We start from the raw sequence: 25,040 nt of genomic DNA, 5'->3' as shown, positions 1-25,040 counted from the left end.
AAGAGGAAAAATAAAACTACTCACCCTACATTTTCTTTTTGAACTCTAGGTGTTTGGTCTTTTCGCAGTGGTGTTGTAACTAGAACTTTCTGTCCACAGACTGGAGTTGAAGTAAGTGCTGCATTATCAATGTTCAGGTGGTCGTTACCAGAACAAATATTAAAAAACTGGGTTGCGGGGGAAATAGAATATGAATGAAGAATAGTTAAATGTTAGTAATCTTTCAGAATTTACAGATGATTATGTTTATTATAAAATACTTCAACAAGCTAATAGCAACCAATAAAAAGAAAAATGAAGCTACTGTAAATAAGATATAATGCTAATAATACACAAAAAAGATAAAAGATTATATACATTAATTTTACCACAACAGCTCCTATTGCAAAGTTTATTGTCAAAACCCCAATCTATTTTGTTTTCTATCTTTTCTTTCATCCCTACACATTCTGAGAAATGCAGTTTGAAATGTTCAGGAACTTTATTTACTTTTTCTCTACTGTTTTATCCCCCCCCCCCCCCCCGCCCCCCGATAAGGTCACTTCACTTATCTCCTCTTTGTAGTATTAAAGAGTACAATCAAATTCCTTCATTGAAAATATTCCCCAACCAATAAAGTCCTGAGTACACTGAATTTATAAGAACAGGAATATAGGAATATAACATAACAGGAATATAAGAACGTAGTAGGCAGTGCTGCTACTTCACAGTTTCAAGCAACCTGAATTTAACCCAGCCTTCAACACTACCAGTATGAAGTTTACATTTCTCCCTTTGAGTGTATAGGTTATCTCAGGTGCTCCAGTTTCCTTTTACATTGCAAGGTTGTGCCAGTGAGTTAATTGGCTATTGTAAATTGCTTCTAGTGGGTAGTAGAGGAAAAAAATCAAGAGGTTGCTAACAGGTTTGTGAATACAATAGTTTACTGAGAAACTCAGGAAGAGGATTGATGGCTGAATGGCCTCCTACACATCTGGATAATAAATGCAAGATTCTGAGGGGGCTTGATAGGTTAGATGCCATGAGAATGATTCACTAGGGTAGAGGAATAAAGAACTGGGTGACTCTTCCACCCCTCATCCAAATATCAAGATAAAAAAAGTACTTTTAGTTAAGGCAGGACAAGCAGCACAACCTCTCAAAGTATTACGAATCTGGTATTCTCAACATCAGAAAGATGTGGATAAAGCTGCTAAAAATGTACAGTCAGTGGCCACTTTATCTCTTGTACCTTATAAAGTGGCCACTGAGTGTATGTTCGTAGTCTTCTGTACTGCAGCCCATCCACTTCAAGGTTTAAAGTGTTGTGCATTCAAAGTTGCTCTTCTGCTCACTGTTATAACACATGGTTATTTGAGCTACTGTCACTCTTAACCAGTTTGGCCATTCTCCTTTGACCTCTATCATTAACAAAGCATTTGTGCCCACGGAACAAACATCAAAAATATCTGATGTTTTTTGTTTATTGCACCTTTCTCTGTAAACTATGGAGGTCATTATGTGTGAAAATCCCAGAAAATCACCAGTTTCTGAGATACTCAAACCATCCCATCTGGCACCAAGGATCATTCCACAGTCAAAGTGGCTTTTCTTGACAAAGATTACATTTCTTCCCCATTCTGATGTTGGTCTGAACAACTGAACCTCCTGACTATGTCTGCATGCTTTGATGCATTGAGTTGTTGCCGCATGATTGGCTGATTAGATATTTGCATTAATGAGCAGGAGTTCAGGTGTACCAAATACCCCTGAGTGTATATTCAAGGCTGTAAAAGACAGATCAGTAAATCTTAAATCATAAAGGAATCAATAATTATGGGGATTAGGCAGAAAGATGGGATTAAAAGCAATGGCTAAATCAGTGGTGATCTTATTAAAAGGCAAGGCATGGCCTATGACTGTTGCTATTTCTTGGGTCATTAAGTTTGTTTAATCTTTATAAGCTGTACCTATCTCATTGAACTCCTACCCTCACAACTCTGACCCTATTTTACTTTAAATTAATCTAAACATCATCATAGGTACATGTGGGAAGTTGGTTATACATAACTGGCTGATGGTTTTATAGATCTTAGAAATAGTCTTATAACACTTTAGCAGTTTTAAAGTAGACTTGTCAATTTTTCACATTTTTCCTAAACTACAAAAGTACTAAACAAGTCCTCTTTATCCACATTGTGATCGAGGCACGGACTTCTGCAAATACCAAAAAACAAATCCCTCTCCTTTGTACCAAGTCTACTCCCCAAATAAAGATAAAAATGCTCTATGTTCTAAAAGTATTAACACTTATCAATAAACACATTAAGACAAAGACATAAAAGCATACAAGCTAACAAACTACTTTCATTGAAAAGACTGAAATGTGCAAGTTGTGATAGATTTTGAGATTATGAGATGCAGCTGTATAAACACAAACTGCTTTCCTTCGGTACAGTGCACATTAGGCAGCCACTTGACATGTACTCTGGAAATTCATCACCATATTTGTACAGAATGATAGGTCACCCATCATGTACATACACGAGCAGTAAAACTCAGGTAATCTGCTATTCCATTGTTCAGAAGTCCTGATATTTGATGATGCTTCCCATGTTCATTTTAAACATACCTGGCCCCTGTTTCCAACACTTGCTGGTTCATTGAAATAAATATTATACTGTTATGTGATATCTAACAGAAATTTATTAATAATGTGTTGGGCTATTGTTAGCGATAATAGTCACATTGGTAGATTTTCAGAACTTTAGAATAAGTTCAGGGATTGCAGATAATAAATATTTACTGTAAACATGTTTCAAAAAGGAATTGGTGGGGCATGGTGCCTACCACTCAAATATGAGGAATCACATATAGCGAATCAGCAGATAATGAAGACTGAATTAATATATAAACAGATATTTCAAAGGTTCTGTGAGTTCTACCTGGGAAGGTGAAAATGGCAGTACTTTAACTGGAGTACTTTTTGGACTTGTGGTGCTGTTATCCATGAAAGAAAGACTGTTGCAGTCACTGGATGGAGATTGACCAAGACGCAATCTTCTTTTCCTCCTCAAAATGGTTGGCGGTGTGCTGAACTTAGCAACAACAGGAGATGTTATAGGAATGAGCTCACCATGCCCACTGCTATTACTGCAGGTAGTTCTGCTCAGATCTGAAATGGCATGGCCATCAAAGCGATAACCTATTCCACCTTTGTGCTGCAAACGTTCAAATTTAACAGGAGTCTGTTTAATAGGTGTTTTTTCATCAACTTCAGAAAGGTCGAAGTTAGTTATTTCATTCCAAACTACAGAATCCTAGAAAACGAAAGAAATTAATTTAAACTCAAACCACAAAACCTAAAAGCAGAGTGCACAATTTTAAGTTACATTTGGAGCCAATATTGAAGTCATAAAAAATCTTAAATGAAATGAATCTTGAATCTTGCATTCTTAAAATCTACTTCAGTTGAGAAATGGAAACAAAAAGGTTGTTGCAGTTTGAATACAACTAGATAGATGAGTGTACAAAACTTGTATGTGCCTCTCATTATACTCCATTGTTATGGTTCCAGTGGTTTCATTCTACATGTTCAAGAGATAGTTTGCAGCTGATAAAACCAGAAAGCCTAAATTCAAAGTTATGAATGTAATATTCATACAATAACACAATAAAGGAAATGCAACTAGAAAGCACTGGTTCTTTTAAGAATAATGTATCTTATAGTTAAAATATTTCTGTATGCTCAGTTTCCTTCCATTTCTCCTATAGTCCACACTCCTCTCCCATCAGACTCCTTCGCCAACCCCCGACCTTCCACCCCCATCTGGCTTCATCTTTCACTTTCCAGCTAGCTTCCTTCCCCTCCCCCACCTTTTTATTCTGGCATCTTCCCCTTTCTTCTCAGTCTTTAAGAAGGATCTCGGCCCAAAATGTCGACTATCTATTCATTTCCATAGATACCTCTTGACCTGCCGAATTCCTCCGGAATTTTGTGTGTTACTTATCCCTGTTTCACAATACTCATCAATACCTTGCCTATTCCTCAGTCCTTCTCCCTAACTGGTTAAAACTGTTTGTAATTCGTTGTAACCTGCTTCACTATCAACAAGATCTAAACAAAATATGCTAATCATGCTATGTAATTTCATATTCAAATCATTTACATAAATAATTAATGAGGTTCAACCACGGGGCACCCCATCAGTCACAGGTATCTGGTCGAAGTATCCATCACCCTTTATTTCCTTCCATCAAGGTAATTTTGATTCCATTTAATTAGAGTTTAAAATAGAGTTGCGGGGGGGAGGGGGGGTGGTGGCAGGGATAGGAATCACAGTGCCAGAACAGATAGTGGAGAGGTTGTGCAGACAGATGTTAAGGTAGGAATCAAAAGGTTGAACACGATGCAGCTAATGGTCTGAACTGTGCACATTTCACTGTAAGAAGTAGGAAAGGCAGATGAGCTCAGGGCATGGATCAACACAGAATTATATACTGCAGCCATTAGTGAGACTTGGTTGCAGGAGGGGCAGGACTGGCAGCTCAATATTCTGAGCTTCCATTGTTTTAGACATGACAGGTCAGGAAGGATTCATGGGGGTGGGGGTGGGGTGGCATCACTAGTCAGGGAAAATGTCACAGTAGTACTCAGGCAGGACAGACTGGAAAATTTGTCTAGTTAGGCTTTATTAATGGAACTGAGGAATAAGAAAGGTATGACCACTTTAATGGAGCTATATTAAAGACTACCCAACGGTCCATGGGATTTAGAGGAACAAATTTGTAGAAAGAAATATTACAGGAAACACAAGATTGTTATAGAAGGTGATTTTAACTTTCCACATATAGACTGGGTCTCCCATACTGTAAAAGGACTAGATGGGATAGAGCTTGTCAAATGTGTTCAGGAAAGTTTCCTTAATCAGTACATAGAAATCCCAACAAGAGAGTGCATAATAGTTGATCTGCTATTAATGAATGAGACAGGGCAGGCGACAGAAGTTTGTGTAGGGGAACACTTTGCATCTAGTGATCATCATGCCGATAGCTTCCAAAGTAAATGTGGAAAAAGATAGGTCTAGACCTCAGGTTGAGATTCTAAATTGGAGAAAAGCCAGTTTTGCTGGTATCAGAAAGGATCTGGCAAGAATGGATTGGGACAAGTTGTTTTTTTTTGTAAATGTGTATTTGGTAAAAGTGGCCTTCAAAAGTGAAATTCTGAGAGTACAAAGCTTGTATGTGCCTGTCAAAATTAAAGACAAGGAAAATAGGTTTAGGTTTTCGACCCATATTAAGGCCCTGGTTAAGACAACAAAAGGTGCATAGCAGGTAAGAACAAAAGAGAATCATTAATGAAATTACTTCCGCCATCTCCAATGGGATCCCACCATCAAATATCTTTCTCACCCCTCCACTTTCTGCAGGGATTGATCCCTAAGTGACTCCCTTGTCAATTCGTCCTTCCCCACTAATCTCCCTCCTGCCACTTATCCTTGCAAGCTACCCCTGTCCCTACTCCTCTTCCCTCACTACCATTCAGGGCCCTAAAAAGTCCTTCCAGGTGAGGCGACACTTAGCTGAGTCTGTTGGAGTCATATATTGTATCCTGTGCCCCTGGTATGGCCTCCTGTATATCAGTGAACCCGACGTAGATTGGGAGACCGATTCGCCGAGCACCTACACTCATTCCGCCAGAAAAAGTGGGAACTCCCAGTGGCCACTCATTTTAATTCCACTTCCTATTCCCATTCCAATACGTCTATCCATGGCCTCCTCCACTGTCGTGATGAGGCCACACTTAGGTTGGAGGAACAACACCTTATATTCCGTTTGGGTAACCTCCAACCTGATGGCGTGAACACTGATGTCTCAAACTTCCGGTAATGCCCCCCACATACTACTCTCCTCCACCATTTCCCATCCCCTTTTCCCTCTCTCACCTCATCTCCTTGTCCGCTCAGCAACTCCCTCTGGTGCTTCTCCCTTTTCTTTCTTCAATGGCCTTCTGTCTCTTTCACCTATCAAATGCCAAGCTCTTTACTTCATCCCTCCCCCTTCAGGTTTCACCTATCACCTTGTGTTTCTTTCTCCCCTAGCCCCACCTTTTAAATCTACTCCTCAGCATTTTTTCTTGGCCTGAAACGTTGACGGTACTCTTTTCCAGAGATGCTTTGATGAATTGAATGTGCAGATAGTTATGAATGAATATGATATAGTTGGCATCACAGAGACATGGCTCCAGGGTGACCAAGGATGGGAGCTCAACATTCAGGGATATTCAATATTCAGGAGGGATAGACAGGAAAGAAAAGCAGGTGGGGTAGCATTGCTGGTTAGAGAGGAGATTAACGCAATAGAAAGGAAGGACATTAGCCTGGAGGATGTGGAATTGATATGGGTAGAGCTGCATAACACTAAGGGGCAGAAAACGCTGGTGGGAGTTGTATACAGGCCACCTAACAGTAGTAGTGAGGTTGGGGATGACATTAAACAGGAAATTAGAAATGTGTGCAATAAAGGAACAGTAGTTATAATGGGTGACTTCAATCTACATATAGATTGGGTGAACCAAATTGGTAAGGGTGCTGAGGAAGAGGATTTCTTGGAATGTATGCAGGATGGTTTTCTGAACCAACATGTCGAGGAACCAACTAGAGAGCAGGCCATTCTAGATTGAGTATTGAGCAATGAGGAAGGGTTAGTTAGCAATCTTGTTGTGCGAAGCCCCTTGGGTAAGACTGACCATAATATGGTGGAATTCTTCATTAAGATGGAGAGTGACATAGTTAATTCAGAAACAAAGGTTCTGAACTTAAAGAAGGGTAAATTTGAAGGTATGAGACGTGAATTAGCTAAGATAGACTGGCAAATGATACTTCAAGGGTTGACGGTGGATATGCAATGGCAAGCATTTAAAGATCGCATGGATGAACTACAACAATTGTTCATCTCAATTTGGCAAAAGAATAAACCAGGGAAGGTGGTGCACCAGTGGCTGACAAGGGAAATTAGGGATAGTATCAAGTCCAAAGAAGAAACATATAAATTAGCAAAAAAAAGCGGCACACCTGAGGACTGGGAGAAATTCAGAGACCAGCAGAGGAGGACAAAGGGCTTAATTAGGAAAGGGAAAAAAGATTATGAGAGAAAGCTGGCAGGGAACATAAAAACTGACTGTAAAAGCTTTTATAGATATGTGAAAAGAAAAAAGATTGGTCAAGACAAATGTAGGTCCTTTACAGTCAGAAACAGGTGAATTGATCATAGGGAACAAAGACATGGCAGACCAATTGAATAACTACTTTGGTTCTGTCTTCACTAAGGAGGACATAAATAATCTTCTGGAAATAGTAAGGGACCGAGGGTCTAGTGAGATGGAGGAACTGAGGGAAATACATGTTAGTAGGGAAGTGGTGTTAGGTAAATTGAAGGGATTAAAGGCAGATAAATTCCCAGGGCCAGATGGTCCGCATCCCAGAGTGCTTAAGGAAGTAGCCCAAGAAATAGTGGATGCATTAGTGATAATTTTTCAAAACTCCTTAGATCCTGGATTAGTTCCAGAGGATTGGAGGGTGGCTAATGTAACCCCACTTTTTAAAAAAAGGAGGGAGAGAAAAACCAGGGAATTGTAGACCGGTTAGTCTGACATCGGTGGTGGGGAAAATGCTAGAGTTGGTTATCAAAGATGTGATAACAGCACATTTGGAAAGAGGTGAAATCATCGGACAAAGTCAGCATGGATTTGTGAAAGGAAAATCATGTCTGACGAATCTTATAGAATTTTTTGAAGATGTAACAAGTAGAGTGGATAGGGGAGAGCCAGTGGACGTGGAATATTTAGATTTTCAAAAGGCTTTTGACAAGGTCCCACACAGGAGATTAGTGTGCGAACTTAAAGCACACAGTATTGGGGGTATGGTATTGATGTGGATAGAGAATTGGTTGGCAGAGAGGAAGCAAAGTGTGGGAGTAAACAGGACCTTTTCAGAATGGCAGGGAGTGACTAGTGGGGTACCGCAAGGCACAGTGCTGGGACCCCAGTTGTTTACAATATATATTAATGATTTAGACAAGGGAATTAAATGCAGCATCTCCAAGTTTGCAGATGACACGAAGCTGGGCGGCGGTGTTAGCTGTGAGGAGGATGCTTAGAGGATGCAGGGTGACTTGGATAGGTTAGGTGAGTGGGCAAATTCATGGCAGATGCAATTTAATGTGGATAAGTGTGAGGTTATCCACTTTGGTTGCAAGAACAGGAAGACAGATTATTATCTGAATGGTGGCCGATTAGGAAAAGGGGAGGGGCAACGAGACCTGGGTGTCATTGTACACCAGTCATTGAAGGTGGGCATGCAGGTACAGCAGGCGGTGAAAAAGGCAAATGGTATGTTGGCATTCATAGCAAAACGATTTGAGTACAGGAGCAGGGAGGTTCTACTGCAGTTGTACAAGGCCTTGGTGAGACCCCACCTGGAGTATTGTGTGCAGTTTTGATCCCCTAATCTGAGGAAAGACATTCTTGCCATAGAGGGAGTACAAAGAAGGTTCACCAGATTGATTCCTGGGATGGCAGGACTTTCATATGAAGAAAGACTGGATCGACTAGGCTTATATTCACTGGAATTTAGAAGATTGAGGGGGGATCTTATTGAAACGTATAAAATTCTAAAGGGATTGGACAGGCTAGATGCAGGAAGATTGTTTCCGATGTTGGGGAAGTCCAGAACGAGGGGTCACAGTTTAAGGATAAAGGGGAAGCCTTTTAGGACCGAGATGAGGAGAAACTTCTTCACACAGAGAGTGGTGAATCTGTGGAATTCTCTGCCGCAGGAAACAGTTGAGGCTGGTTCATTGGCTATATTTAAGAGGAAGTTAGATATGGCCCTTGTGGCTAAAGGGATCAGGGGTTATGGAGAGAAAGCAGGAACAGGGTTCCGAGTTGGATGATCAGCCATGATCATACTGAATGGCAGTGCAGGCTCGAAGGGCCGAATGGCCTACTCCTGCACCTATTTTCTATGTTTCTATTTGTGTGTGTTGCTAGGAACAAATGAGGTACTTATGGAATACAAGAAATGCAAGAGAACACTTAAGAAAGAAATCAGGAGGGCTAAAAGAAGGCACAAGGTTGCCCTGGCAGGTAAAGTGAAGAACCCCAAGGGATTCTACAGCTACGTTAAGCTCAAAAGGATTGCAGGAAATAAACTGATCCTCTGGAAGATTAGAATGGTACTCTATAAGTGGAGCCAAAAGAGATGAGTGAGATCTTAAATGGAATTTTTGCATCTGTATTTAATCGGGACAAGGACATAGAATCTATAGAAGGGAGGAAAAGCAGCATCAACTTTATGGACCCTAAACAGAGGAGATGCCGTTTGCTGTGCTGAAGTAAATTCGGGAGTGGATACATTTTCTGGGCCTGATAAGTTGTTCCCTCAGACCCTATGGAGGTGGCATCTGTTAGTCTCGCGAGACCATGGAACTGCGCCTGGAATGGTTTCCAGGGTGCAGGCCTAGGCAAGGTTGTATGGAAGTCCAGCAGTTGCCCATGCAGCAAGTCTCCCCTCTCCACGACAGAAGGGCAAGGGCCGATACAACTTGGCACCAGTATCATTGCAGGAGTTGCCAGAACGAGGTTGAAGGCAACGTCAGACTGCCTTAGAGACCCCAGCTCCGGATCTGTCCTCAGGGTTTACTCCTGAAGCCTTTCCCATGAGTGGGTATGGCGGCAAGGCAGCGGAGGTTTGAAATCAGAGTTTTCCCTCTCTTAGATGGACTGCCTTCCCAGGCTGACAAGCTCCATCTACCCCTATGGAGGGCAAGTGCAGAAATTGCAGGGGCCCTAGCAGAGATATTTAAATTATTCTTAGCAACAGGTGAGGTGCCAGACAACTGGAGGATAGCTAATGGTGTTCTGCTGTTTAAGAAAGGCTCTAAGAATAAACAAGGAAATTATAGGCTGGTGAGCCTGACATTAGCAGTGGGGAAAGTTATTGGAAGGTACACCAAGGGACCAGATATATGAGTATTCGGATTGACAGGGACTGATTAGGGATAGTCAGCATGGCTTTGTGTGCAGTATATTGTGCTAACCAATCTTATAGAGTTTTTCGAGGATATTACCAGGAAAGTTGATGAATGCAAGGCAGTGAATATTGTCTACATGGACTTTAGCAAGACACTTGACAAGGCCCCGCATGGCAGGTTGGTCGAGAAGGTTCAATCGCTCGGCATTCAAGATCAGGCAGTATTTGTTGAGGCCATCATCATACTTCTGTTCTTTACTCAAAGGTAGTTGCTACTGCCTTAATAATACCTCTTTGGCTATTCTTGCTGCTCCTTCTAGTTATCATGCATAGCTGTTAATAAATGTTGAATGAAGAAAACCCTTGTCCAGGTGATAGTTAAACACATTCACCCTACTTGCAGGAGTTTGGACACAGCAAATAGCAAAATTTGTGTGGATAGTCAGAGGGTTTTTCCCAGGGCTGAAACGGCTAACATGAGATGGCACAGTTTTTAAGGTGCTTGGAAGTAGGTACAGAGGAGATGTCAGGGGTAAGTTGTTTTTATTTTAAGAACGCAGAGTGGTGAATGCGTGGAATGGGCTGCCAGCGGCGGTGGAAACAATAAGGTCTTCTAAGAGGCTTCTGGATAGATACATGGAACTTAGGAAAAGAGGGCTATGGATAAGCCTAAGTAGTTCTAAGGTAAGGACATGTTCAGCACAGCTTTGTGGGCTGAAGGGCTTATATTGCGCCATAGGTTTTCTATGATTCTAAAAGAGAATGCCAGGCAATCCTCAAAGCCTCACTCCTATTAGGAAAACATACAGCTGTGGGTAGGAATTATAATTTAGCCTGATATGTGTGACGTTCCATACTTTTTCTCAATTCTAAAAACACATTCACATGAGGCATCCAAAATGTTAATACTGTATCACAGCCTGGTGTGGAAACACCAGTGCCCTCGAATGAAAAATCCTACAGAAAGTAGTGGATACAGCCCAGTCCGTCACAAGTAAAGCCCTCCCCACCATTGAGCACACCTACACAGAGCGCTGTCACAGGAAAGCATTATCCATTAATCAGGGACTCCCACCACCCAGGTGCTCTCTTCTTACTTCTGCCATCAGGAAGAATTACAGGAGCCTCAGGACACACTACCAGGTTCAGAAACAGTTATTACCCCTCAACCATCAGGCTCATCAACCAGTGAGGATAATTTCATTCAACTTCACCTGCCTCATCATTGGATTGTTCCTTCAACCTATAGAATCACTTTCAAAGTCTATTCATCTCAAATTCTCGATATTTATTGCTTATTTATCATTATTTTCTCTTATATTTGCAGTTTGTTGTCTTTTGCACATTGGTTATTTGTTCACCCTGTTGGGTGTTGTCTTTCATTGATTCTACAATGGTTCTTGGATTTACTGAGTATACCCACAAGAAAACAAATCAGGATTGCAATGCATGGGGCCAGAGGACTGGAAAATAGCAAATGTCACTCCACTCTAAGGAGGAAGAAAGACAGCACAAAGGAAATTATAGACCAGTTAGCCTGACCTCAGTAGTTGGGAGGATGTTGGAGTCAATTGTTAAGGATGAGGTTATGGAGTACTTCATGACACAGGACATGATAGGACAAAGTCAGCATGGTTTCCCTAAGGGAAAATCTTGCCTGACAAACCTGTTGGAATTCTTTGAGGAGGTTACAAGTAGGATAGATGAAGGGGTGTTGTATATTTGGATTTTCAGAAGGCCTTTGACAAGGTGCCACACATGAGGCTGCTTAGCAAGTTAGGAGCCCATGGTGTTACAAAAAAGTGACTGGCATGGTTAGAGCAATGGCTGATTAGTAGGAGGCAGTGAGTGGGAATAAAAGGATCCTTTTCTGGTTGGCTGGCAGTGACTACTGGTGTTCCACAGGGGTTGGAATTGAGACTGCTTCTTTTACACTGTATATCAATGATTTAAATGGCTTTGTTGCCAAGTTTGCAGGTGATATGAAGATTAGTGGAGGGGCAGGTAGTGTTGAGGAAACAATAACACTGCAGAAGGACTTAGACCAGGGGTGTCAAACTCATGTTAGGTCACGGGCCGGATTGAGCAAAATGCAGCTTCATGCGGGCCGCATCAGTCGGACACGTGCGAACGCAGCTTTCGTTGCCTCCGTTTTTTCAGCCTGCTCTCATGTGTCTCAGTCTCTGCTATAACTACAAAGTGTTTCACTTTACAAATTCCATTTCTTATGAAGAAGACTGCCGAATAAACACCAAAAACCCTGAAAACCTGGTACCTGAATAAACTCAGCATTAGCCATATCATACGCCATAGGCGCTTCGATTACTGGGGCCAGCTTTAATAGTAATTAGATATTATCTCGCGGGCCAAAGATAATTCCACCGCGGGCCTTGAGTTCGACATATATGACTTAGACAGATGAGGAGAACAGGCAAGAAAGTGGCAAATGAAATACAATGTTGGAAAATGCATGGTCATGCACTTTGGTAGTAGGAATAAATGTGCGGACTATTTTCTAAATGGGAAGAAAATCCAAAAATCTGAGATTCAAAGGGACTTGGGAGTCCTTTTGCAGAACACCCTAAAGGTTAACTTGCAGGTAGAGTCGATGTTGAAGAAGGCAAATGCAATGTTAGCATTCATTTCAAGAGGTCGAGAATACAAGAGCAGGCATGTGATCATGTGATGCTGAGGATTTATAAGGCACTGATGAGGCCTCACTTGAAGTATTGTGAACAGTTTTGGGCTCCTCATTTAAGAAAAGATGTACTGGCATTGGAGAGGGTTCAGAGGAGGTTCACAAGGATGATTCTGGAAATGAAAGGGTCATCATACAGTTACGTTTGATGGTCCTGGGTCTGTGCTTACTGGAATTTAGAAGGATGGGGGGGGGGGTCTAATTGAAACTTTTTGAAAGTTGAAAGGCCTAGACAGTAGATGTGGAAAGGATGTTTCCCATGGAGGAGGAGTGTAAGATAAGAGGGCACAGCATCAGGAAAGAGAGGCGAGAATTTAAAACAGATGCAGAGAAATTTCTTTAGCCAGAGGGTGGTGAATTTGTGGAATTTATTACTATAGGCAGATGTGGAGGCCAGGTCTTCGGGTGTATTTAAGGCAGAGCTTGACAGGTTCTTGATTGGACACGGCATCAAGGGTTACAGGGAGAAGCCGGGGAGTGAGGCTGAGGAGGGGAAAAAAGGATCAGCCACGATTGAATGACAGAGTTGACTCAACAGGCCAAATGGCCTAATTCTGCTCCTATGTCTTTGGTTTCATACATGTACTTTGATAATAAATTTGCTTTGAACTGGGTTTAGGGCACCATTTTTAATTTAACCCAATTATTGCCACATTGAGTCACAGAGACATACAGCATAGAAACAAGCTATCCAGCCCACTGAGTTGATATTGACCAACAGTCATTCATTTACACTAATTCTATATGAATCCCCTGCCTTTTATTCTCCTTATATTCGTATCAACTCCTCCAGAGTTTTCATTTCCAAGGAGCCATTTACAGCGGGCAATTAAACCACCAGCCTGTATCCCTTTGAGATGAAAGAAAAAATATCAAAAAACCCATTGGAATACCACATTGTCTCAGGGAGAATACACCAACTCCATACGGATAGTTCTCAAGGTCAAGACTAAAACCACATCTCCGGCGTTAAGGGAATTAGGTTTCAAAAACCAAGGGTAATAAAAGCAAAAAACTTACCTCAAAACAAAAAAAAAAGAAATTTTAAATTAAATTTTTGCTATGATACATACAAATAATACACATGCTATCTTTAAGCACACAAAATACACAATGGCCACTTTATTAGATGCAGGAGTGGAAGACTGTGTGGTCTTCCACTGCGGTAGCCCATCCACTGTAACATGGTCACTTGAGTTATTATCACCTTCCTGTCAGCATGAACCAGTCTGGCCATGCTTTTCTAACCTCTATCATTAACAAGACATTTTTGCACACAGAACTGTCCTTCACTAGACTTTTTTTTTGTTTTTCACACCATTCTCTGTAAATTCTAGAGACTGCTGTGTGTGAAAATCCCAGGAGATCAGCAGTTTTTAGATACTCAAGCCATTCATCTGGCACCAACAATCATTTCATGGTCAGAGTCACTTACATCACATTTCTTCTCCATTTTATCATTTGGTCTGAATACCAACTGAACCCTTTGTCTATGTGTGCGTGCTTTTATGCACTCAGTTGCTGCAAAATGATTGGTTGATTAGATACTTGCATTATGAGGTGTACCTAATAAAGTGGCCACTGACTGTATAAGACATCATTAATGTGCATACTATTGCCGAGTGCTATAATCAGTTACACGTTAACAACTAAGTTTTAGATTACCACATAGCAAATGAGAAACTTACAGTTTCAATGAGCTCAAATGTCTTACTAAAATCAGGAATCGACTGCAACGTGCCAAGGACTGAACTCTCCTCCTGTGAAAGGAAACAGTTGAGACAAGTCTGGTGTACTGGTGTGCTTGCTGCCTGAAGAGACTCCTTCGTACAAATTTCACTTGCCTTATCTTCCAAGCTACTCAAGGTACTGGATAAACTTTCATCACCAAAAAGACTTCTTGACCAGATGAAGTCAGCAGTATCTTGAGACTAAAAACAGTATACAAAAAAGAGAATTAATCCAAAATAAAAATGATGGCAATAAACTTGATAATTTTTTTCTAGTGTTGGTTGAACAAATGAACCAATGCATTCTACTACAAAGAAATTTAAAAGACACAATTGATTAAAACGTATTGAACAATATAAATCCTAAATTTATATTTAGAGTCTAGATCCTTTAGACTTCCTATAAATCCTGGATTTACACCTAGATTCATATTTAAAATCTATAATTTTTTGGTTCTAATATTCAGTGACACTGTAAATAAATTTCCTACAAACAAGGCTGATTGCCACAGTTGAAACCAAATGTTTTAATTTCTGAACAATTTTTGTCATAAACTATTTTCATTAAACAGCATTGCCTGTCTAACTCAGTAGAGCAATTAATAATTTAAATACTCAATATTTATAACTTAAATTTCATTACTGAAAAAATTGAGGCTTTTATATTTTTGAATGCTACTGTTATGGCCATTCTGCAACATGTACAGCTCCAAGAACTTATAATTTAAGTTAACAGTATACAAAGGGCAGGTAGGAAATTTAGTAGTAGGAGTGGCAGGTTGGAAAGAAAGTTGTGAATAGGCTATAAAGCAAGAAAGAGATAAGATTAAGTGAACGGACAAAGAAATGACTAAGGGAATATATTTGGTAAAAATGTGAAATTAACAACTTGGCAGGAAAATAATAAAGTTTATCTAAGTGGTGAGAGACTGCAGAGTCCCAGGATGCAGCAAGGATCCGAGTGCTCTGTGGCATGATTTGTAAAAGGAAAAAAGTATGCTGACACAGGAAGTAAGAAAACTAACACAAATCTTATTATTGATCATAGAGGAAATGAAAAACTAAAGATGGGAGGATGCTATACTTGCTATATAAAGCATTTAAAGACCAGATATGCAGTACTGTCTACAGTATTGGCCAACTTAAGGCATTGAAACCAATTCTGAGGTGGGTAGACATAAGGAAAAAGTTGAATCCACAGGAGTTCAGAAGAATATACAAGAGGGGATCACTGAGATAGAAAAGATCATGTGGGCCTTGAAATGGAAAATGTGGAGTGGACAATCAATAAGGGGATGTAATGGACAGCAAGGAAGACAATGAAAGCTTGCAGCAGGGACAGGACCAGCTGGAAAAGTGGGCTGAAAAATGGCAGATGGAATTTAATTCAGACATGTGAGGTGTTGCACTTTGGGAGGATAGTCCATGATATGATGGGGTAGTGCAGTAGAACAGAGGGATCTGGGAATGCAGATCCATAGTTCCTTGAAAGTGATGTCACAGGTAGACAGGGTGGCAAACAGAGCTTTTGGCACACTGGTTTTCATCAATCAAAGTACTGAGTACAGCAGTTGTGATGTTTGTTAAAGTTGTACAAGATGTTGATGAGGCCTAATTTAGAATACTGTGTGCAGTTCTGGTCACCTACATATAGGAAAGACAAGAATAACATTGAAAGATAAAATTTACAATAATGTTACTTGGAATGAGAGTTATAAGGAAAGGTTGAAAAAAAAAGGTTAGGACTTTATTCCCTGGAGTTTAGAGAATGAGAGGGTATTTGATAGAAATATACAAAATTATGAAAAGTATTGATAGGGTAAATGTAAGCAGGCATTTTCCACTGATGTTGGCTGAGAGTAGAACTAGCAGTCAAGGGTTAAGGGTGAATGTTGAGGGGAACATGAGGGGGAACTTATTCATTCAGAGGGTGATGAGTGTGGAGCAAGCTGCCAGCAAAAGTGGTGGATTCAGGTTTGATTTCAACATTTAAGAGATAAGTATATGCACGGGAGGTTATGAACGGCTATGATCCAGGTGCAAAGGACTAGTCAAACTAATAGTTCGGCACATAAAAGAGCCAAATGGTTTGTTGCTGTGCTGTAGTGCTCTATGGCTAAGTACGAATAATTGTTTTTTTTAAAAAAAAAGGGGGACCCATTTAAGACAGAAATGAAGCAAAATTTCCCTGAGTCTTTGACAAAGGAATATGGAAGTAGGAATATTATAAAATTTAATATTTGGCTAAGGAGTTGGTGTAGGAGGAACGGCACAAGATCTTTGGATCATTGGGCTCTCTTCCAGGGAAGGTGAGACCTGTACAGAAGAGACGGTTTGCTCCTGAACTGGGGAGAACTAATATCCTAGCGGGAAGGTTTGCTAATGCTGCATGGTGGGGTTTAATTAAACTAGAGTTGCAGGGAGTTGGGATCCAGAGTGCCAGAACAGTTAGTGGAGAAATTGTGGAAGTAGATGTTGGTAAAACCTCAGACAAAGTTAGGAACCAAAAGGTTGAGCATGGTGTGACTAGTGTCCTGAGCTGAGTATATTTCAATGCAAGAAATATTGTAGGAAAGATAAATGATAGTGCTGAAGATGAGGTAGCTAGTTTATAGAGGCAATGTGTAGTGAACAGAGGCTGTTAATAGGGCAAAATTGCAGCAAACAGTACAAGTTGCAACATAAAAAGCAGACAAAATCAAAAAAGGGTGAATACAGGACTGAAGGTGTTATATTTGAACAAGTGCTATATACTGAATAAGATAGATGAACTTGTAAACACAGTTGCAGATTGGCAGGTATGATGTCTGCATCACTGAATCATGATTGAAACAAGATTATAGCTAGGAGCTCAATGTCCAAAGCTTCACATTGTATCGAAAGGACAGGCAGGAAGGCAGAGGAGGCAGTGTTACTCTGTTGGTAAAAAATGAAATAAAATTATTAGAAAGAGGTGACATAGGGTTGGAAGGTGTTGAGTCACTGTGGCTGGAGGTAAGGAACTGCAAGGGTAAAGAGACACTGATGGAAGTTGTACATGGACTCACAAATAGAAGTAAGAATGTGGTCTATAAATTACAATGGGAGAAAGAAAATGCATGCTAAAAGGGCAATGTCATATTAGTCATGGGAGATTTCAATATACAGCTAGATTGGGAAAATCAAGTTGGTGCTGGGTTCCAGGAGGAGGAATTTCTAGAATGCCTACAAGATGGCTTTTAGAGCAGCTTGTGGTTGAGCCCACTAGGGGATCAGCAATTCTAGACTGGGTGTTGTTGTGCAGTGAACCAGAATTAATTAGAGAGCTTAAGGAAATAGAACCCTTAGGGGAAAGTGATCATAATACGATCAAATTCACTCTGAAATTTGAGGAGGAGAAGCTAAAGCCAGATGTATCAGCATTACAGTGCAGTAAAGAGAATTATAGAGGCATGAGGGAGGAGGTGGCCAAAACTGAATAGAAAAGAACATTGGCAGGGATGATGGCAGAGCAGCAATGGCTAGAATTTCTGGCAGCAATTTGGAAGACACAGGATGGATATATATATATATATAATACACACACACGCACACATATATCAGAGGAAGAAATACTCTAAAGAAAAGCCGACACAACTGTGGCTAACAAGTCAGAGCCAACATAAAAGGCAAAGAGAGCATATAATAGAGCAAGAATTAGTGACAAGTTAGAGGATTGGGAAGCTTTTAGAAACCAACAGAAGGCAACTAAAAAAATTAAGAAGGTAAAGATGGGCTACAAAAGTAAGCTAGCCAATAATGGTAAAGAGAATACCAAAAGTTTCATCAGATACTCAAAATGTAAAAAAGAGAGGCATGAGTAGATATCAAACCATCAGAAAACAATGCTGGAAAGGTAGGAACTGGAGATAACGAAATGGCAGACATATTTTGCATCACTTTTCAGTGTGGAAGACAATAGCAGTATGGTGAAAGTTCCAGGTGTCAGGGGTCATGAAGTGTGTAAAGTTACCATTACTAGAGAAGGTTTTTGGGAAACTAAGGCCTGAAGGTAGACAAGTCATGTGAACCAGATGGTGTACACTCCAGGGTTCCGAAAGACATGGCTGAAGAGAATGTGGAGGCATTAGAAATAATCTTCCAAAAATCACTAGATTCTGGAAGACTAGAAAATTACAAATGTCACTCTACTCTTTAAGAAGGGAGAGAAGCAGAAGAAAGGAAACTATAGACCAGTTAGTCTGACCTCAGTGGTTGGGAAGATGTTAGAGTCGATCATTAAGGATGAGGTCTCACGGTACTTGGAAGCACATGATAAAATAGGCTGTAAGACAGCATGGTTTCCTCAAGGGAAAATCTTGCCTGACAAATATGTTGGAGTTCTTTGAAGAAATAACAAGCATGATAGAGGAAGGAGAATCGGTTGAATTTGTGTACTTGGATTTTCAGAAGCCCTTTAACAAGTTGCCACACATGAAGCTCCTTAAGTTACAATCCCATGGTATTAAAGGAAAGATTCTAGCATGGATAAAGCAGTAGCTGATTTGCAGAAGGCAAAGAGTGAGAATAAAGGGAACCTTTTCTGGTTGGCTGCCAGTGAATAATGGTGTTCCACAGGGCTCTCTGTTGGGATCAATACTTTTCATGTTATATGTCATTTAATTTCGATGATTGAATTGATGGCTTTGCTGCAAAGTTTGCAGACAATACGAAGATAGGTGGAGGGGCAGGTATTTTTGAGGAAGTAGAGAGGCTACAGAAGGACTTAGATTAGAAGAATGGGCAAAGAAGTGGCAGATGGAATTCAGTGTCGGGAAGTGTCTGGTTATGCACTTTGGTTGAGCAGATGAAAGAGAGGCACGAAAGGACTTGCGCGTCCTCGTGCATGATATCCTGAAGGTTAATTTGCACGTTGAGAATGTGGTGAGGAAGACAAATGCAATGTTAGCATTCATTTCAAGAGGACTAGAATTTAAAAGCAAGGATGTAATGTTGAGTCTTTATAAAGCACTGATGAGCCCTCACTTAGAGTATTGTGAGCAGTTTAGGGCCTTTTATCTTAGAAAGAATGTATTGAAACTGGAGAGGGTCCAAAGGAGGTTCATAAAAATTATTCCAGGATTGAATGGCTTATCATACAAAAAGCATTTGATGGCTCCAGACCTGTATTCACTAGAATTCCAAGGGTGACCTCATTAAAACAAACTGAATGGTGAAAGGCCTTGATAAAATAGATGAGGAGTGGATGTTTCCTATGATGGGCGAGTCTATATATAACCATATAACAATTACAGCATGGAAATAGGCCATCTCTGCCCTTCTAGTCCGTACCAATGCTTACACTCACCTAGTCCCACTGGCCCGCACTCAGCCCATAAACCTCCATTCCTTTCCTGTCCATATACCTATCCAATTTTACTTTAAATGACAATACCAAACCTGCCTCTACCACTTCTACTGGAAGCTCATTCCACACAGCTACCACTCTCTGAGTAAAGAAATTCCCCCCTCGTGTTACACTTAAACTTTTGCCCCCTAACTCTCAAATCATGTCCTCTTGTTTGAATCTCCCCTACTCTCAATGGGAAAAGCCTATCCACGTCAACTCAATTTATCCCCCTCATTATTTTAAATACCTCTATCAAGTCCCCCCTCAACCTTCTACACTCCAAAGGATAAAGAGCTAACTTGTTCAATCTTTCCCTGTAACTTGGGTGCTGAAACCCAGGTAACATTCTAGTAAATCTTCTCTGTATTTTGTTGATATCTCTGGTCTAAGACCAGAGGACACAGCCTCAGAGTAGAGGAGTGTCCTTTTAGAAAAGAGATGGAGGAATTTCTTTAGCCAGAGTGATGAATCTGTGGAATTTGTTGCACAGACAGCTGTGGAGGCAAAGTCTTTATGTATATTTAAGAGAGAGGTTAAGAGGTTTTTGTTTGGTCAGGGCATGAAGTGATATGGTGAGAAGGCAGGAAATTGGGGCTGAGAGGAAAATTGGATCAGCCATGATGAAATGGCAGAGCAAACCCGAGGTGCCAAATGACCTAATTCTGCTCCTATATCTGATGGTCTTATTTGGAGGCAGAGTCAATGAATATTTTTAAAGCAGAGGTAGACAGATAATTGAAAAGCAACAAGATGAAAAATTACTGTGTGTAGAGAGGAGTTGAGCTCGCCTTAATATCAGCCATTACTTCATAAGTGGCTTCGCAAGCTTGTAGGGGCTAAGTAGTCTACACTTGTTCCTAATTTATTTATGTAGGGATACCTCAATACTACAATTCTAGTCTTCAAATACATTGATTATAAAGTATTAATTTCTCCAGTCTGACTTTTTGTAAACTATTCTGTGTGACGCTAAGCATTTCACTTCTTAGCAAACAATATTATGTATGTGAGTCTCAACATACAGTATGCCTGGATGTTGCTACCAAATATATGGGATCAATAATTACCACAAGTGTTTGACAAAGTTGAGCTGTACAACAAATAAATTTTTAAGCTGCACCGCATTCCTAGTGATTTCCATAGTCTCACAACACAAATGCTATGTCTTCTTAACTCCTATGAATGATTGAAACATGCATCACCTGACTTGCTCTGCACTTTGTTATTATATTCAAATTATAGCATATGAAGATATTTTAGCTGCATACTGATTTGGTTACCAAGAGAGACGGTGGTGATTCCAAAAGGAGGCAAAGAATCAGAAAAATCATTGCACACAACCTGATATTCCTTCATAACTTCCCTACACTTTCCCTCCAGTCCTTTAATTTTGTTTTTCTAAAAAAAACATCAAAATTAGGGATGTGATGCATTTAAATACAAGTTAATGCAATTATAATTGTACTTATAAGCAAAAGAACACACTCTGTTTTCTCCTTCTCATTTCTTTGTTACTTATGATCAAGGACAGCTTAGATAAGATAGATAGGAGACATCTCTTCTTTCTACAGTAAAACTCTGATAACCATTAGGAAATTCTGATGTTTCAGATCCTAGGTCACCAGGTTAATTTCTATTTGTAGGGTCTCCAATTCCCACACTCCCTGACACACACTGGAAACCTTTTCTGTTTCTGTATTCCCCAACTACATATTGGAACACTAGTTCCCATGCTCCCTGAATACTCACTGGAACACCAATTCCTATACTCCTTGAAAACTTATTGGGGCCCCCAGTTCCTGTGCTTCTTTTAAACCCATCTGGTTCAGTCTTCCCTTGAAATCTACATCGTTTTATCTCCCTTGTTTTCCTTAAATTTATTAGCTTCCCTAAAATGTTGCCTTATAACATCTTCTCCAAACACACATTAAAAGTGCTTTGGAGAATGAATAAAATAATATTCAATAACCTGGAAAATCTGCCAGTCTAAAATAACCAAAGTCCCAGGTAAGTTTTACTTTACAGTGGAGAATGGTAGAATACTGTTCAAAGATTGAGTTATTGGTTTTTGGATATTTTTCTACAATGCTGTATGTCTGAATTAAGCATTGAACAATGCTGGAAATAATCACCTGATCCAGCAGCATTCTGTGAACAGAAGATGGGAAGTGAGAATTCAGGACCTGAACCCAAAAAGGCCCAATGTGCCATTGTCCCCTCCCCCACTGAATTCCTTCAGCATTTTGTCTCTTTACCCAATTCCAGCATCTGCAGTCTTCTTCCTATATCTTAACTGGAGACAAACTATTTTTCCCCCAAATGTCACCCCTGAAATATTTACAAATTTGAATCTTGACCTTCTATTGAAGGGAAGTAGTTTATCCTATTTAGCAGGTCACAATTCTGTACACACTTTTTCAATCTACCTGTCAAAAGAGAACAAAACCAGCTTCTCTAACTATCCTTATCTCTGAAATCTCTCATTCCTGGAATTATTCTAGCTTTTCTTCATAGCCTTTCTAAAACATGGTAACCAGATTTGGACGCAATTTTTGAGTTGTAGCTCAAAACTGTTTCTATAAAAGATTCAAAATTACCTCAGTGCTTTGATGGTCTCTAACTGAAATTCAAGAACTGTGGTTGACCAGTGCCTGTTTCACCCTGCTCTTCCACCTTCAAATGCTCTATCCAAGTGTACTCAGTAGCCACTTTATTAGATACCTCCTGTAAAGGAGCCTGCTAAAGTGGCCACTGAGTGCTTACATCTCAATCTTTCCATTTTGCAGCCAAGTTAAAGTTGTAGCATTTAGTTCATATTGGCTTCTTTTGTTCTTCTTGTCACTTCTCACTTCAATGTGTTAGAATGAGTATCTGCTCATTCCTCCAACCAATGTACAAAGTTTGCTCCTATCCTCCTCAGTGCTAAAAGCATAAATAAGCTTTGTGCTTTAAGCAAGTTTAATTTATTATAATATATATTAAGGACTTCAGACATGCTTGCTGTAAACAATTTCCAAACTTACAGATGACAAAGCTTAGAAGTGACCAGTGAAAAGAATGGTAGAAGACTTCAATTACATTGGCTGGTGGAATCAACAGACATGCACCGAGGATGTTTAATGCACTGAAGTGCAAGTGGCATATTTTTGCAGAGAACAAGGTAATGTAGACTAAATAGTACAATTTAAAAATAGCTGCAGAATCAAAGAAACTAAGAAGGAAATATACACAAATCTTCTACAGTGGTTGAATTAGCTGAGAAAATGATTAATAAAGCATATGGAACTCCAATCTTCATGTAGACTCAACTCATTGAAACCTATTGAATACTTAAAGGCCTAGAAAGAGTGAACATGGAGAGGAAGTTTCCTATAGTGGGTGAATCTAGGACCAAAGAGCAGTCTCAAATAGAGGAACGTCCATTTAGCGTAGAGTTCATTGCCAAGAGCAGCTGTGGAGGCCAAGTGGAGTACATTTTAAACAGAGGTTGATAGGTTCTTGGTTAGTCAGGGTATTAAAGATTGTGTTGAGAAGGCACAAAGATGAGGTTGAGAGGGATAATAAATCAGAAATGGTAGAGCAACTTGATGGGCCAAATGCTGCTCCTATAGACACACACACACTGTGGTGAAACTACATATACCTGTCTGGACACCCACCCCCCCGCTGACTGCTCCTGTGGCTCCTCCCACGGACGCCGGTATAAAGGCGATTGGAGACACCGCCCCGGCCTCAGTCTCCAGGATGTAGTGTGGTGGTCAATTGCTGCGTGTCCTTTCTTCCAGCCAATAAAAGCCTATATCTCGCGTCATGTCTCCGAGAGTTATTGATGGTGCATCACACACAGAGGAAAAAGATAGATAGTCAAAACATGGGATAGTCTAGACAGACTATGCAAAGAATTCTGAATACCATAAAAAACAAGAATTCAGAGCAGGATGTGGCCATCTGGCTGTCAAGCCTGCTCTATCATTCAATAAGATCATGGCTGATCTGCCTGTGGACTCAGTGCCACCCACCTGCTTTTTCACCAATTATTAATTCCCCAAATATCTATTTAATCTTTAGTATGAGATAACTTCTGCATCATAAAAAGACTGACAAAAGTAGCTCCAGAAATATAAAGATAAAAATAGACAGGATAGATAAATAGAAGTATAGCTTAAAAATACCAACCCTCGGAGAATACTGCTTAATTGTCCATCACCAGTTTGGTAAAGATAATGTATTTATCAAGACTTTAAATTTTCTGGTCCCATCCTGATTTTTTAAACTCAGTGACCCTTATTCTGTGGGCTTCAATTTCTCTAAACCTTTAACGTAGACATTTTATTAAATTCATTCCGAAAATCCAGATAAATGACATCATTGCAAAGCCCCCAATCCTCATCAGTAAAAATATTCAAATCAGATCAGTCAAGCATGATAACTCAAGCTTTTCATCTGAGCTAAACACTACAGAGAAAAAAAAGAATCAAATATTCACTGCTGAAAGCTCCCAGAAACCTCGAGAATTAAGAGCACAAAACATTAAGCAAAAGTTTCCCAAGCTGACTAAATTCACTATTTCAGTAGTCAGTTAAAGTTATATCCTGTTTTAATTTATTCTGTGCAAAACCTCCATCAACAGTTAATTAACTGTTCTCAAAGTTTTTGGTTGCCTAATGATACTGTACATGTAAATAGATTGCCTTTGATTTTATGATCAAAGTGCCAAATTATCTTTTTCTCAGTTTGGTCACATGTCAGAGTTTGGATCACACATTTTAAATTATTTCTTACATCACAGCTGCAACAGTAACCACTCCTGCCTTGGTCCCATCCAATTCTTTGACCCAAATTAAATTTAGAGGCTCAGGACAAATTTCCTAATGGTGTACCATACCTTCTGAACTTAAAGAAGGGTAACTTTGAAGGTATAAGACGTGAATTAGCTAAGATAGACTGGCAAATGATACTTCAAGGGTTGACGGTGGATATGCAATGGCAAGCATTTAAAGATCGCATGGATGAACTACAACAATTGTTCATCCCAATTTGGCAAAAGAATAAACCAGGGAAGGTGGTGCACCCGTGGCTGACAAGGGAAATTAGGGATAGTATCAAGTCCAAAGAAGAAACATATAAATTAGCAAAAAAAAGCGGCACACCTGAGGACTGGGAGAAATTCAGAGACCAGCAGAGGAGGACAAAGGGCTTAATTAGGAAAGGGGAAAAAAGATTATGAGAGAAAG

The 25,040-nt window shown here is 40.0% G+C and overlaps 1 protein-coding gene across 4 annotated transcripts in view; it reads right to left on the bottom strand.

Moving 5' to 3' along the window:
• Nucleotides 1-25,040, bottom strand: part of mybl1 (v-myb avian myeloblastosis viral oncogene homolog-like 1) — a 73,472-nt gene that overhangs the window by 16,851 nt on the left and 31,581 nt on the right. For 3 of the 4 annotated variants that reach the window (XM_073041233.1, XM_073041247.1, XM_073041241.1), the window contains exons 9-11: nucleotides 14,397-14,639; nucleotides 2,925-3,299; nucleotides 25-167 (exon numbers count right to left, since the gene is read on the bottom strand). In XM_073041233.1, coding sequence (XP_072897334.1) covers nucleotides 25-167; nucleotides 2,925-3,299; nucleotides 14,397-14,639 — 761 coding nt within the window. The remainder of the gene's footprint in view (nucleotides 1-24; nucleotides 168-2,924; nucleotides 3,300-14,396; nucleotides 14,640-25,040) is intronic. The other variant, XM_073041253.1, reaches the window with a different exon arrangement.

This window comes from Hemitrygon akajei, chromosome 1 (genome assembly GCF_048418815.1).
Source record: "Hemitrygon akajei chromosome 1, sHemAka1.3, whole genome shotgun sequence".
In the NCBI taxonomy this organism is placed as follows: Eukaryota; Metazoa; Chordata; class Chondrichthyes; order Myliobatiformes; family Dasyatidae; genus Hemitrygon; species Hemitrygon akajei.
The sequence above is the reverse complement of the archived record's forward strand: the minus strand, read 5'-3'. Positions and strand labels throughout refer to the sequence as shown.